Below are 14611 nucleotides of genomic sequence, written 5' to 3' on the forward strand. Positions count from 1 at the left end.
AAAGATTGCAAAGTATTAAAAGTGTGACAAGGAGAAGCAACTCATAATTTGGCTAGTTTAATTTTTAAAAGTTAAGACTTCCTCTTCACCCATGGCCTTTCTTTTCCCTCTCTCATTGTTTCTTATGGCTTAATTCTTTCCTTACCTCTTTGGCCACACCGTGCCACTGCTGATGGCTGACACACATGTCCATACGCTCCTTGTGGAAGAACTTGCACTTCTCTGGAACCAGAAGCACGTCACTCACGAATTCACCCACTGGAAGCAAATCACACAGAAAAATATGTCTAATACTCACACACACAAAAAAACACTACTCTCCCTGAGTAGGTCAACGACTGGTCAACAGCACTGCCAGGGTCAGAAACAATGAATCGCCTAGTGGGATTAAAAAAAGAATCACTGATGAGATGAAAAGAGTATGAGTCAATAATTCTGCTGTCGAGGCCTTTAAATTTCATTACAGCGTTATAACAGAGAGGGCATTTGGCACTTTAACATCTGTCTGTGCACCTGAAGCCAAGAGAGATTCATCCCTCTTTTATAGCCGCATCTGTAAATTTGCAATCAAAATAGCAGTTGAGAAAAACAGATTTCACACTGTGACTCATTTAAAAGTAGTCCAGCCTCTTCCTGTGAGTCATTGATATCATTTGCTTGATGGATTCAATTCGGTAATGTTTTATTCATAGAACGAGCTGACAGTAAGCAGATCTGGGGGAAATAAAAAGGCTTGAAAGGCATCTAGTGAATTCCTATGAATAGTTTCAGGTTGAAAACCCTGTGCGAGGAAGCATATGGTGCAGGGGTCAAAAGAAAGATTAGAAAGGACAGAGACTGCTGATACGTTGGCAGTGTGACGAGGTGCCCAGGTAGAAACTCTGCCATCAAAAACAGATGGAAAGTCAGGCGGAGAGAGAGAAAGCAAGACAGAGGGAGGGATGAGTGGAAGGTTTAGGGCAAAGTCCAGGATGAGATCAGAGTGGTTGAGGAATGGGCGGACTGGAAACACACAAATGAGGGTCTAGAGGTTTTAGACGAGCCCTGGAGCTGTCCTGTAACTACTCGTTTAGTGGTTCACCAAGACCTCGGCCTGAAGCAGAGCTGCAGGAGCACTTCATACGAGCCAGGAGCGAGGAAGGCAGGCGGAGGGTGAAAAACCAGTGTTTTGGAAAATGAGAGGGTAGGATAGGAAGAGGAGAGAGCTTGAAATAGCAGAGGACTCGGCAGCTGCTCCTCATCTCCGCCCAGGAGGTACAGTAACAGCCCCCCCCCCTCAGCCATGCAGAACCCCGTTCTCCTGTCTCTCTGCTTTGTGCCCACCACTGGTGCAACTTAAGTACATCACAGTACATTTAGTTAAGTACCGTACAGTTGTGATCAATTTGTTAGCTAACACAAAACTATTCAACAATTAATAATAATAATTTAATTAATTGAAAAAATCATCACAGTGATTATTTGTTACTTTGCAGGTTAAGATATCTTAAAGATGTGATTATCTTCTAAAGTACTGCATGATGCATTGTTACAGCCTGCCAAAACTACCAGCAGTACATAAAGTAGGTCACACGAGCTCCATCTCGACTAACTGTGGCATTTAAATAGACTGACAGAATAGTCCAACGCTGGAAAATAACTTTAAATAAAGTCGCCATTCTGCATGAGGGGTTTTGTATTATTTGTGTACAGTACTTCTGCATGCATGAGCTTTACAAAATTTTACAAGAGCAATATTACTTTGTTTTGTTCCTACGTTTGCTTAAATAAAAGGATCTGTCTTCTTCCTCTTTAGTTCTTTAACTTGTCCTTCTTTCAACATCCAGAGAACTAGAGCCAGGCTGAAAGAGAGAGAGAGCTCAGGCAAAAGCATCATGACTCCCAGTAACCCTCAGCTCCATATCCTGCACACCGGATGCTAACTGATTCATTCAGTCACTCACACACACACACACACACACACACACACACACACACACACTCTCTCTTAATTTCATCTATGTCTCATTCTCTCACACTCACAGGCTGCACTGGTTGTGAGGTGGAGCGGATTTCAAGCGGGAGCCGAATCCAGTCACACTGCAGTGGGTGATGGATGGTGGTGTTTGGAGAGCAGCTGTGCCTTGCAAGCACTCCAGCTCTGTGTGTTTGTGGGTGTGTGTAGTTGTGCAACTGTGTGGATGACAGAGTATACTCTTTCTCTCTGTGACCTCTTCTCCACCTACTCTATTCATCCATCTTTCCTTTAACCTTCTGTCTCGCGGACACCCTTGCTGGCCCTGTACTAGCTGCACTTTGGTGTCTAGAGAATGTCAAGGTCAGAATATACTAATACCAGTGATATGTTCAGAGCTGGAGAATTTTGGTTTAGCACCAACTAAGATCTGCTTGCTGAAAGCATAGCTATCACGTTTTAAGGGCATAATAAAACATTGATAAGTTAAACGCAGCTGTAGTTATTTTGTGTTTGGTCTTGCCAATCAGGTTCCAGTGTGGCTAAACTTTTTGCTCACATTTGCATCACAGATTGTGCCTTTAGAGTGGATGAAATCTAATCCAGCACCATGAAAGGATTACACAAAAGACACACAACTAAACCCAGAAAGTAGCTGGAGGTTACATAATCTGAAGAATATTTGGATTTAGCTGTTTGGTTTCTAGCATGCACAACGGACTACTACATTTTCAGCAAGTGTTTTTAATTATTAACCACACGCTGTCTTACCTTTAACTTATCTTTTACATAAGTGAAATGTGTCATGCTTTCACAATCTAACAATCGTGAAGGAATGTAGTCACATTTTCATCCACAACTCTATGTTTCAAAGTTCAAAGTCCATTTCAAAACATTTCCAGAGGAGAAGAAGTGCAAACAGCAAGAGGTGTGGTGCTCTGAGACAAGCCTGAGTTGGTATCCAGCATCAGGTTATCCACAATCACACAACTCAGGCCTGCTGACGATATCCGAAGTTGTCATAGTGTACCCTGCCCTTAGATAAATCAACAGGCATGGCCGGGTCATGTCTGTAAGCGTTACTATAATACTTTGTTCCAGTCTGTCTAAAATTTCAAGATCAGGGGCAAAGAAAAAGCCTCAATATGCTTGAACTGAATGTTATTATGAAGTATTGCTGATAAGTATCAACGATGAACTGAAAATTCTGTATACACAGAACAAACATGTGCCTTTTGAAACATCCTGGTAACTTTTACCCAGAAAATGCTTCATTTGCTCACATGCTCATTTTCTGCAGAAAGCTGCTGCAGTCTGTGTTGTCCCAGCAGATTTATCCCTGTTTAATCACTGTGTAAGAGACAGTGTGCCACACACACACACACACGAACCAACACCGCAATCACACATCTGCCACTGACTGTTCTCACCATTTCAGACATAATAAAAAAAAAAAGTCTCTTAAATAATCCTTTGCGGTTTGACAAAGACATCATGCTGCAGGGATTAGAGTGCCATGGAACAAAAATCACATTCATTTGCAGAGCCATTGTTTGGGGACAGGAAACACAGAGGGATTGTGGCTCTGTGACAGAGCCTTTGCATGGAGAGATGGGATACAGCAAAACCCATCTCTCCCTTTTTACACTGAGCTCCTTCCTTAGCACTTGCATTATTCATATAAACCTATTAACTTGTCCTTTGAATCATACCCTTCAAGCTATAGTCCACTTCACATTTCTTTTTGATTGGACTATAATTAACAGGCACTGATGAATTTCAGGCAGAACATCTGAGGAACACTATGTAAGCATCACAAATATTGAACTTCAACAACACTCGCCGTTGCACTTGATAGCGATGATAGCGAGGCCTGACAAATTATGGACTGGAGAGGTGAGGTGCAGTGAGGTAGCAGAGGCATGCTGTGGCTTGTAGCATATGATCAGAGCCCTTTAATTAAGCCCCTAACATGCTCCATTACATAATTAAGCAGAAACCCCCTCAGTAGCCTCCTTCTCGCCAACACCTTATGTTTATGTCTCTTTCTCCATCTGTCTCCTCTGTTCTCACTGTTCAGGCTCCTCATTTGCAACCAAGCACGGCCTCAGAGAAGGCCTTTGTAATTCGACTGGCCATGAGTGTGCAGACCTTTAACAGTGATGACAAAAAGCGTTGAGAACAAGCTATGAAGCTTTTTAATTATTCCACAAGAGTTAATGGGATGGTTTTAATTAAACAGCAGTCATGTCACTGTCACTGAATGATAATTAGAGGTCTTGGGTTGTTGATTATTGCAATAGCCAGACATGGTGAAGACAGGAGGATAGAAGCAGGTATACAGGGGGAAAGGACGGAAGATGAGAGCTAATTTATGAGACTGATTCTGCCTGTGAACCTTTCTCATCTGTATTCCTGCCTTAGCCACAGAGTGGACACTCCAGTTGTGGTGTTTGCTGTCCCATGAATTTCCCAAAAGCCTCCTCTCTCCGTTTGCCAAAAATGCTCTTGAATGGTAGCCCATTTCACAGTCCAGTGCAACTGCTAATGGCTTTTTCATCTCCGAAAGCAGCACAACTCAATCAGCAAGAGGCTTTTGGACAGAGGAAGAGTGCTGGGAATTTTTTTGCACTATAGAGGAAGATGTTTTTTCCTTCCTGACAAACTGTAGCTGGGCAAATACAGGGAGAAGCCTTGTTTCAGGAGTCTATTTCTCTGTTATTGCAATCCTCAGAGGCAGCAGGAGTGAGCTGTGTTTTTGTAAGTCAGGGGCCACAGAGGCATGTGGCCTGCAAAATTGGAGGCTCTATCTGACATTTAATACAACAGAATATAACCATGTTGCCACTGCTGATTACAGTGATGCTGCAGGAGACAGAGGAGGGAGCGAGTTGTGTATGAAGGCACAGGCGAATGGAGAAATGGGGAGTAATAAAGGAGGCCTCCTCACAGAACTCCCTCTTAGAGACCCTGTGTGTCTGTGTGAGTTTATGGCCACTGTCTGAAGGGGCAAATAAGATTGTGCTTTATTGCTCAACAAGCCTCCCCAGCAATAATGGCTCCCCACCCCCCCAGACCTGTTCTGAGAAACATCAGCCATCCAGTCTGGATCTGCTCAATCTGCAGCTCAAGGCCAGGATTAAACTGAATCAAACTCCAATATTGCTCCATGACACCTCAGCCTACGGCTAAGATGTATCATAATCTCTTTTGTCTCCTCACTGAACTAGGCACTAATACAGAAAAGGGGGGGGGGATAGGGAAGACCTGATATGAAGGGCCATTTATAGCCTTCTAAGTGGTTTCTCCCAGCCATTGAATGACTTATTATATCGAGAGCTTACCTAAGCACTTGTAAGGCACCACAATATGGGCATGCCCTTTGCACACCTTCTTCTCCTTCTTGCACCAGTTCTCAATACGAATTGGCTGGTTGGCTTCCACAACGTTTGTGATTTGGAGCTCAGGATACATCTGTTGGAAGAAGAAGCAGAGAGTGCATACTAAATAACAAGAGAGGAGAAGTGTGAGCACGTGAGAAAGAAGGTGAAATAAGTGGAGCTTCAATAGGATCCTTTAATCCGTGCTTTCTGCTCTCTAGATGCCATCTGCTCAACCGTGAAAGAGCACAAAATTTACACTTTACCAAAATGCCATCAAAATGTCATCAATAAAAGCAACTGAGGCTTGTGGGGAAGGTTGGTTGGAAATGTACAGCCATGCTTTTTTGTGTTGGACAGCAGCATAATAAGCCATGACGAAAATACCAACAGGCTCCTGGGTTGGAAGATACAGTAGGAGGAACAAGCTGAATATCCATGTTGTAGAAAAACATGTTTTTAAATTGTACAGGCAGTAGAGAAATGACAGTCACAGGGTCTACTAATTGAAATGCTACCCACCATAGTGTAAATAATGTCTGTCTTTTAGGATTTGTGTCAAATGACAAATCAGAGCCAAATGAAAACTGACTTTTTCCCACCTCACCAGCTAATTCCCCTCAACCTACTCAATAACAAATGTTCACACATTAGATTTTTTTCATGGTCTATTGTTATATCACTGCTGTTCCAATAGGATTTGGAAAAGAAAAGGTAATATATACAGCGAACATTTTATATCATGTTTAGTTATTTAGAGTAGAGAAATTACACAGAAACTACAAAACTAAAGCAGCAACAAGACGCAATTCACCGCATTTACTTACCAACCCTCTGAAATTACATATATTAAGGAATGAGCGTTTATTTATTTTCTGTCTAAGTTAGACAAGAAGACTGGTGACATTTTCATATGTGCAGGTAGTTAGCTTTTAGTTTATGACACTAAATGTGGAGCATTGAGAATAAACAGCAGCATATACACAATAACACAGTGTTGATATAACATTATCCTACTGTATTAAACCAAAAGGAACTTTATGTAAACTAAATCAGAAATGCAAATAACCAGACCCCTGTCCAATCAAAACTTATTCTGATTTTAATTTGTTGTACCACTGCAACCCACTCTGTCTGTACCCTTTTCTAACTAAAGTTTTTCTCCACGTCATTGAGGCTGATGAACACAGTAACTCACCTCCTGGCAGTACTGCAGCACACCCTCTTTGGTTCCTACACAGCTCTTGGTTCCGGATGGGTCCGGTTCCCAGCGGCCGGTCTGAATGTTGACGTGCATGTTGAGCTTTCCACAGAACATCGCCACTTGTGGCTCGGCCACGGCAAAGCCTGTGCCTGCGTTGGCTGCTAGTGCCTGTAGAAAGACAGAGAGAGAAACAGCGGTTAATGCACTCAATCATTACCGTGAACAAGCCATGAAGGCTGGGAGTGCTCTGGCTGACAGAGTTGAGACACTGACGCACTCATTTCTTTAACATCACTAAGAGCCCAGCACAGAAGCTCGGTACTGTGAAGTCTCAATATATAAAGCAGGCTCAGCTCATATGCTGCAATGGATATGGATAACTACACAAGAAATGATGGAGCTACATCAGTACTGCCCGTCAACGCTTGGCTGCTACTGCAACTCAGCGCTGCAGTGCTGAGAGAGCAGAGGGGCTGAGACGGGAGACAAATTAAATGCACCTGGGGAATGTTTGGCTAGGCTGATGGTTAAACGAGTAGGGGTTTGATTGGATTGGCGCACAAGGTTTTTTGCTCTGATGCCCATTGAGTGACTGAGAGGCAGCACACAGAGAGCAACAGAGACGAAAAAAAACAAAACACTGCAGCTCGTCATGCCTCACAAACCAGGACATTCCTAGTTGAGGGCAAAGCTTTGCTCATCCAGACCTCCAGGGACTAAAAGCTTTCCACAAAGGGTGGATCATTTACTCTTTAAGGTAAACACTGCTGGTTCCTGATCCACTATCAGCTCAGCTGTACAGACACATGCACAACATCATCTATAATTTAACGAATGAGTGTTCGGAGAGATCACAGGATTTGTTCTGGAAAATACTGATGTGATTCTCTTTACCAGTTTCTCATCTTTGTTTATCTCCCAAACCTTTGAGCACAAGAGGAAATGCCATCTCTGCTGAGTTTCCTAACATTTGCTAAACTGCTCTTCCTTCTTCAGAAGGCAGGAAGCAGGTACGCCCAGTCTCACTTTAGAAAATGGACAGTGTGTAATCAGTTTTCACATTATTGCCTTTCGAGTGATTCCATTTAGTACTAGCATCATTCAACTCAACTCATCATCCTCATTGAGACAATAAGTCACGGCCTGCTAACACTCGCCTGATGTTAAGGGTGTCACAGCATGTGAAACTCTAATGAATCAGTGAGCCAACGTAGCTCTGCATGCCAAACTATCCCAAAACACACACCGGGGAGCTCCCAGACAGGATGTGGAATGGAACTGATCCCCTCTTGATAGTTATAATGTCATCAGACTGAGTAAACAGGCTTCAGCTACAGAGAGAAATTAAGAGAACGAGTGAGGACAAATGGACTCAAATGTCTAACAGCTCGGTGCTCGGCTTTGAGGAGACGTGGACAGAGGTGTCCTCTGCAAAAGCTGAGCCAAGGAGAAAACAGCTGAAGAGAGAGACTTGAGAAACAGTGTGTTAGACAAAGCTCTCTGTCTAATTCTGTGCAGGCTCCCAGGCTGATAATAGGCGCAGAACAGAGTAGAGAGAGGACAAAACAAGTGCTGTGTAATCAGCAGTTTGCTGTGTGATGAGCTGCAGAGCAAGCCAGAGCTGAGTCTGCACGCATACACGACCCACGTACACTGAATACAGCTCCAGTGCACATGACACACAATGATAAAACACAAAAACGTGCATACAGTAACACAGGTACAGATTAAATCATGTACAGGCGAGCAAACACACCGGACTGTCTAGATTTGGTCCTAGAGGCACAATATTCAACCTCATTTCCCCTATTTCCTCTATCTTCTTGCCTCTGTGCTGCTCCACTCCTCCCTCTCTGCACCACCACAGGCTTGTTTGCTTTCCTCCCTCTTATCCCTTTGTTAGATTGGCTCGGGGTGTATGTGAAGCAGAGAGGTGGGGAGGAAATGAGGGATGCAGAGAAGCATGTTGGTGAAGAAGACGAGGAAACCAGTGACAGCCTGACCACAACTAGACTCTGCGGCTGTGGAAAAACAAGTGTTGGGGTTTCCCACTAAAGTGACAACGTCTCAGTATCTCTTTAATTGTTCAGTTGCAACAATAGCAGCAGGCATAGAGTGGAGGCGGTTAATACAGCTGCCTTAAATCTGCAGTCACATGCCTGTTTGGTGCTTAAGAAAAGAGTTGCTCTAGGCTGGATTTGCAGAGAAGCATCACAGGTGGCATGAGGTGGAAAGAAAGGTTGGAAGAAATGTCCACCTCTCATAAGACTTTAAGAAAATGGACCGGACATTCATTTCTGCTGACTGCGACGTCATTAAACTCAAACATGATTGTTGAGGCTTTGGTCTCATCTCGACACTGACAGCTCGGTTGTGATTCAGTGGTGAAATTTATTTCATGTCATCGTCACACAATTTTTTACATCATCCAAGCCCGATTTGTTCCACTGGCCAGCGGGGAGCGGCAAAATGAAATCAGAAGAAGAAAAATATGGATTAAAACAAACTGCAGGCTACCGTTAGATGTGTTTTCCTCTTACTGTGATTTAACGTTACTGAACTCTTGCTTAAAGGTCACATGAAACAACCTGACAGGTATTTGCTTCTGTGGTTTGTTGTGTTTCCACATGAAACCGGTTCAGGTCAGGACCTCATGCCAAGAGTGACTTAATTTTAAAGTTCAAAAATAGGTGAAACAAAGACTGAATCGATGGTGACAGTAGCTCCTGAGGTCGGTTGATGTAGCTACTGATGATAGTGATGATCAACACCTACATGCAGATTTTAGAATTCATATAAATGCGAGCGTTATGAGGTCTTAGGCCTATCTCGTTCTCTCTTTCCTCAAATGTTACCAGTCTAATGTGACATGGAGAAATAAAGAAGATGGGTATGGTTGACTGTAATCACATTTGCCTAACTGGGATCAAATAAATGAGTCATCAGCATCACTGACAGGTTTTATACTGAAGTGAAATATTGAGATTGGAAGCATTCATTTCTTTTTACATTTTGAAACCTTTCCTATTAACCACCTCTTATTTTGAACTATATTCAAATACAATTTGAAATTAAGTTTGGATACGCTCGGGTGTTGGCGCTGAATGTAGCAACAGAACATACAAACACAGTTACTGGAAACATGCCACCACACCTAACAAGCGTAAGTGATTAAGCACCCATCTCTCATTACTGACTCACTATGAGATATTATATCATGTGTAAGTGTGAACAACTGCTGCTATGCGAAGGCTTAGTCAGGGGATGAGACAAAAGAGGGAAAGAGGGAGTGGAAGTTGGAAAAAAGGGAGAGGCAGGGAGACGGAGGAAAGCTCAGGCAAATAGGGTAAATAGACAACGGCAGCAGGGAACGTGCGCTGATAGGCTTATATCCCGGCTTGACATATTATTCTCAAATGAACGCAGACTGTAATGCAATAAACAACGACATAAAGCAGCATGAATGCAGGAGAGATAGGCTTGCCACCACAGACGCTTGTCAAAAAGCTGTGTGGGCTGAGGATCATTTAACTCGTTTGCACTCTTTACTGCAAACACAGACCAGTGTGTTGCTGCTCTCCCAGTCTGCCTCCAGCACACAAACATGTTTTATTAGCCTGATCTGAGCGCCAAGCCAAGTTTCACATAAAACAAGCTAAGGCACGACGGTGCTTGTCGTGAAGTAACGAATGGAACATCACAAGCAGGCACAAACAAACACTACTTTTTATCCTTGTAAATATAGCTTATGAGTCTGGTTCTCTAATGAGCAGCCCAAACACACATCCTCCAAAAACAAATCTAGTGGAAAACCTGGCAACACTTAAAGCAGAAGAGTGATGTTTTCAGTTACAGCCAGTTTACGTTACACTGTCAGTTTGTGAAGCATGCTAAATATATTTTTCTAGTTCTTTATTGTTAAATACGACCTGTACTGAGTCACACGTATCCTAACAATCATTACCAATACAGTCCATAAATGTGACAATGAAAGTTTATTTTTTGCAGGATTATTTCTTTGTGATTTATATTTCTTGCTGTGGGTGAATGACAATTCAATTCAATTGTAAAATTCTGAATGTATGTGTAATAAAATTACAATAGTTGACAGAAAGTTTTACATTTACTGTTTAGCTCAGGCAGTTCTGCAGATGAAGCAGTTTTTTTGCATTGTTCCCAAATTAAAAAGAAGAAAACAGTTTCCTCTAGAAGCTCTGAAAAGGAGGAAATAAAGACCGATATCTTCAACAATACTGATTGTATGCAGACAACAGCTGGAATAATAATAATAATAATAAAGACTTCTATTGGCACAAACTTATAAACACACCAAGACGAGGCAGTGTTCTTCAGTGAGGTTTAACAAAACCTTGAACCTGCATGGGTCAATTATTACGTGACCTACTGCACTGCATCTGGGCAGGATCCAGAGAAGTTAATCCAATCTGTGTGTGTGTGTGTGTGTGTGTGTGTGTGTGTATTAGAATGTGTGTGTGGTCTTAGGTCAACCACTCAGCAGCCTCAGCCTCTCACCGATTCCCACTGTTCTCATGTCAACACCAAGACACGAGTGGGAAAAGAGGAAATGAACAAATAAAGGCCATGTGGGCTTTGAGCCTCCGGGATGATCCTCCAATACAAACACAGAGGAGTTAACTTTATCAAACCCAAAACAAACTGTGCACACAAATCTGTGTAACGAACAGGTGCCAGGCTCTGATTTTTCTGGTGAACACAAAAACAGCTACACAGCTCCGGTGTCAACTGGCCTATAAACCGTGTAGGCTGCACAGAGAGGTGGCAACTAGTCTAATTTAGGCGGAGGCATGGGGAAGCCATCGTCACAGTCTAGACCGTATAAAAGCAGCTCCAGTATGTGGCACAGGTCAAGGCTCGTGGGTTCCCAGAATGCTTAGTGTCCATGTGACTTTGTGGAGAAATGCCTGGCATTTTTAATCCACCTAATCCTTCCCTGTGCTAACTTAATACCTAAACAAGATGGGCAGTGGTGAGAAAGCCACATGCACATGTACAGGAATATGATCTGTATGTAGAATATATGGAGAAGTTTATATTGATTTGAATTTGTTATTGTTAGAAACAGAAAGGAGTAGTGTGTAAATCTAATATATGGAGGAGAGCAATTACAGATATATTTACATTTATATTTCTTTATTAGCTTAGGTTAAAGCTTTTATTCCCCAGTTATTAGTAAAGGGCGCTCTTATTGTGTGTATTCAGTCTGCAAAGGTTGGATCATTTAAAAACACATCACTACATTTAGTTGACTTGTAGTATAGTGCCACAAGTGATTTAAAAATACTGATGAGCATTCAAACACTATCAAGGTTTGGTCATTGAGATTATAAATTGAATGTGATGATATAGACCATAGATGCTTCACTGCTTAGTGATGGAGGACATTCAGATCTAAAACACTTAGAGTCACAATGTAGGTATCTCTTAAATGAGCCCCCACGTGTTTAATTATCGTAAGTAAAACCTATTTCATTTGACACCTGTTTTAAGAAAGACTCCTTTAATGCCCCTTTACCTATTAATCTATACAAACACGCCTGTAACTTGACACATGCCAAATGAGGCTGTGTGACACTGGTGTGATTTCTCCCAGTGGTAAAGCCTGTGGGAACACAGGCCTCACTACACAAACAGCTCACCAGCAACAGACAACAGATGAGAGGGGGGTGGACATTCAGCGACAGAGGGACTGTGACATTTTCCTACTGGCCAAACACCTCCACCACCGCCTACCTTTCAAAGGGCAGACAGTAAAAACAGAATAATAACAGAAAAAAGGAAGAAGAAAAAAAAAAAACAGTGTCATGTTCCTAGACTCTGAATCAAAAGGGCAGCCCCTCACTGCAATGCAAATGAGCTCCCCTGTTGGAGTGAAATGGCCTTTTGTCTTCAGCATTTGAAGTGTCCAGCGACTACCCTGGAACTGCCCTATGAGTCACCGCTGTAAACCCACAGCGTGAAAAATGCTCCCACAGTTTAGGGAACAGTTGATACCAGTAAGTGACGCTTTCCCTCCAACGAAAACAACCTAAAGACGTGATGTTCCCATTTCAGTGTAAACCCTGTGGGGGACTCTCCTTCTTTGATTCATCACTTGCTTTCATTGAAAATGTCATCCACAAATATAAAAGTTGAATTTCCTGTATTTATTCAAAAGTAACCATAAAATGATTTAGTATTTGTTCTTGTGTGAGTTCCTCTGTTTGATGGAGTTGGAGGTGACAGGTCAATGCTGAGCTTAGCGTTTCTATTCGCTTGCAGTAACATCAGTTACTCATAAACCTCCCGTTATTCATAACTAGATGGAACTGGACAGGAAGGGAAAGTCTGCTGTTCCTTCTTCTCTGAACTGTCAAAGGGGAAGTGGAAAAACACTGTGACCACTCACCCCGCACCCTACCCAGAAGACAACAGCCACAGCCATGACATGCCAGTAACAGCCTGGGTTCAGAGTATAAGCCCATTTGTAATCCTTTCCGCTCAACCTGTGCTTGATTGAACATGCATTTGCTAATGAGAATGGGTGGAACTGCTCCAAAGTGCGAAATGCTGGAAATACCAATGATGCACCCGTGTACTATATTTCCTTTGATGTCTCAAGATGAGAAAGAAAAATTCAGGGAAGAAAGAGTTAAGAGCTAGGAGGGTTCAAAGTGATGAATGATCTGAGGGAGACTCAATAAGAAAATATGTACCTGTTTGACTTATGAACCAACCATCTGCAATTAGATTAGTCCACTGCCCCTAGCCTGGTGACTTTTAGAGTTTGGTATTTCTCGATTTTAACTGTATTTTTATTCTCACCTTCACGGTCTGGTTTAGGTCTTGTTGGCCACATTCCTGAAAAGGTCTCCCTTCAACACATAAAACAAGGTCTTAATGAATTCAATGCTTCTTTGTGCTGTTGCCGGCACTAAAACTAATACCACTACAGCCATGATTAATAGTAACGATAGCTAATGTTCTAAATTATTTAAACAACAAAATGCAATGGGGTTGCAACTACACAAAGAATAGATAAAACATCAATAAAGAGATGTGATTTAAAGAGCTACAAGGAAATAAAATAAAATAATCCGTGTTTCTTAAAAGTCAAACTCCACGCTCCAGCATTCCTTTTGATTCCTATCGCAAAGAGCGTGCTGGTATTTGTGTCCGCCTTTACATTGTTTTTTTTTTTAAGAGCAAGAAGACACAAAGAGTTAATACCTCGACTTTAAATTGTATCCTGTGATGATTATTTACTGATGCACACTTTCTACATGCTGCACTTGGAAGTTAACCTCACCAACAGTTTCCCAGGTGAGCTATGATGGAGCTAGTGTCATCCTAACGTCGCTGTGCTCAGTGAAAAGCGATGAACACTTATGTGATGTGTTGAAAATGAAGATGTGCAGCAGCTCGCTGGTTGCAGGGAAACAGTTGTGGTCGTTGAGTGGCACAGGTCTGCCTGTGTGTCGGGGGGAGATAACATGGCCTCTCTCCAGCTTACAGCAAACAAACGTGAATGACGACTTGTTCAAGTGGCCCGTCACTATGGAAACCTTCTACAAAAGCATCCCAGCTATTCACGGAGAGGAACATTGAGGCTGTAAAAGAAGAACAGTCGGAGGGAAAGAGAGAGAGAGAGAGTAAGAGGGAGAGGGGAAAGAGGGAGAGAGAAGAGGAAAAAAGCAAGAGCAACAGAAAGAACCAAACTGAAGACTGAAGAAGTGGAGCAGAGGACGGCGAGGGGAGGAGGGAGAAGAAAGCAGGGAGCGACAGAGAGAGAACAAAAAGGCGAAATATGAGGGGGGGGGGGGGGGAGGAGGGGGATTTGAAAACAATAATGGAGAAAGAGGGAATGAGGCCACAATTGTGAGAGACTGGCATACGAGATACGAGTGTGGCAGAGAGGGAGGCGTAGTGACGAAGGCTGTGTGAACGGCACAGAGGATGACACTCACAATAACAGCTGCTCTGCCCTGTTTGGTGCATTCAGCAACACTGTGTCCTTGTGAGCTAACACGAAAATGAGCCTCCACTCCATAGGTT

General features: G+C 42.7%; 1 protein-coding gene across 2 annotated transcripts in view; it reads right to left on the reverse strand.

The window, feature by feature from the left end:
* aplp2 (amyloid beta (A4) precursor-like protein 2) overlaps nt 1-14611 on the reverse strand; it is a 45886-nt gene that overhangs the window by 16805 nt on the left and 14470 nt on the right. For both annotated transcript variants that reach the window (XM_026367577.1, XM_026367569.1), the window contains exons 2-4: nt 6533-6706; nt 5299-5428; nt 146-258 (exon numbers count right to left, since the gene is read on the reverse strand). In XM_026367577.1, coding sequence (XP_026223362.1) covers nt 146-258; nt 5299-5428; nt 6533-6706 — 417 coding nt within the window. The remainder of the gene's footprint in view (nt 1-145; nt 259-5298; nt 5429-6532; nt 6707-14611) is intronic.

The sequence above is a fragment of the Anabas testudineus genome, chromosome 13 (genome assembly GCF_900324465.2).
Source record: "Anabas testudineus chromosome 13, fAnaTes1.2, whole genome shotgun sequence".
Taxonomy (NCBI): domain Eukaryota; kingdom Metazoa; phylum Chordata; class Actinopteri; order Anabantiformes; family Anabantidae; genus Anabas; species Anabas testudineus.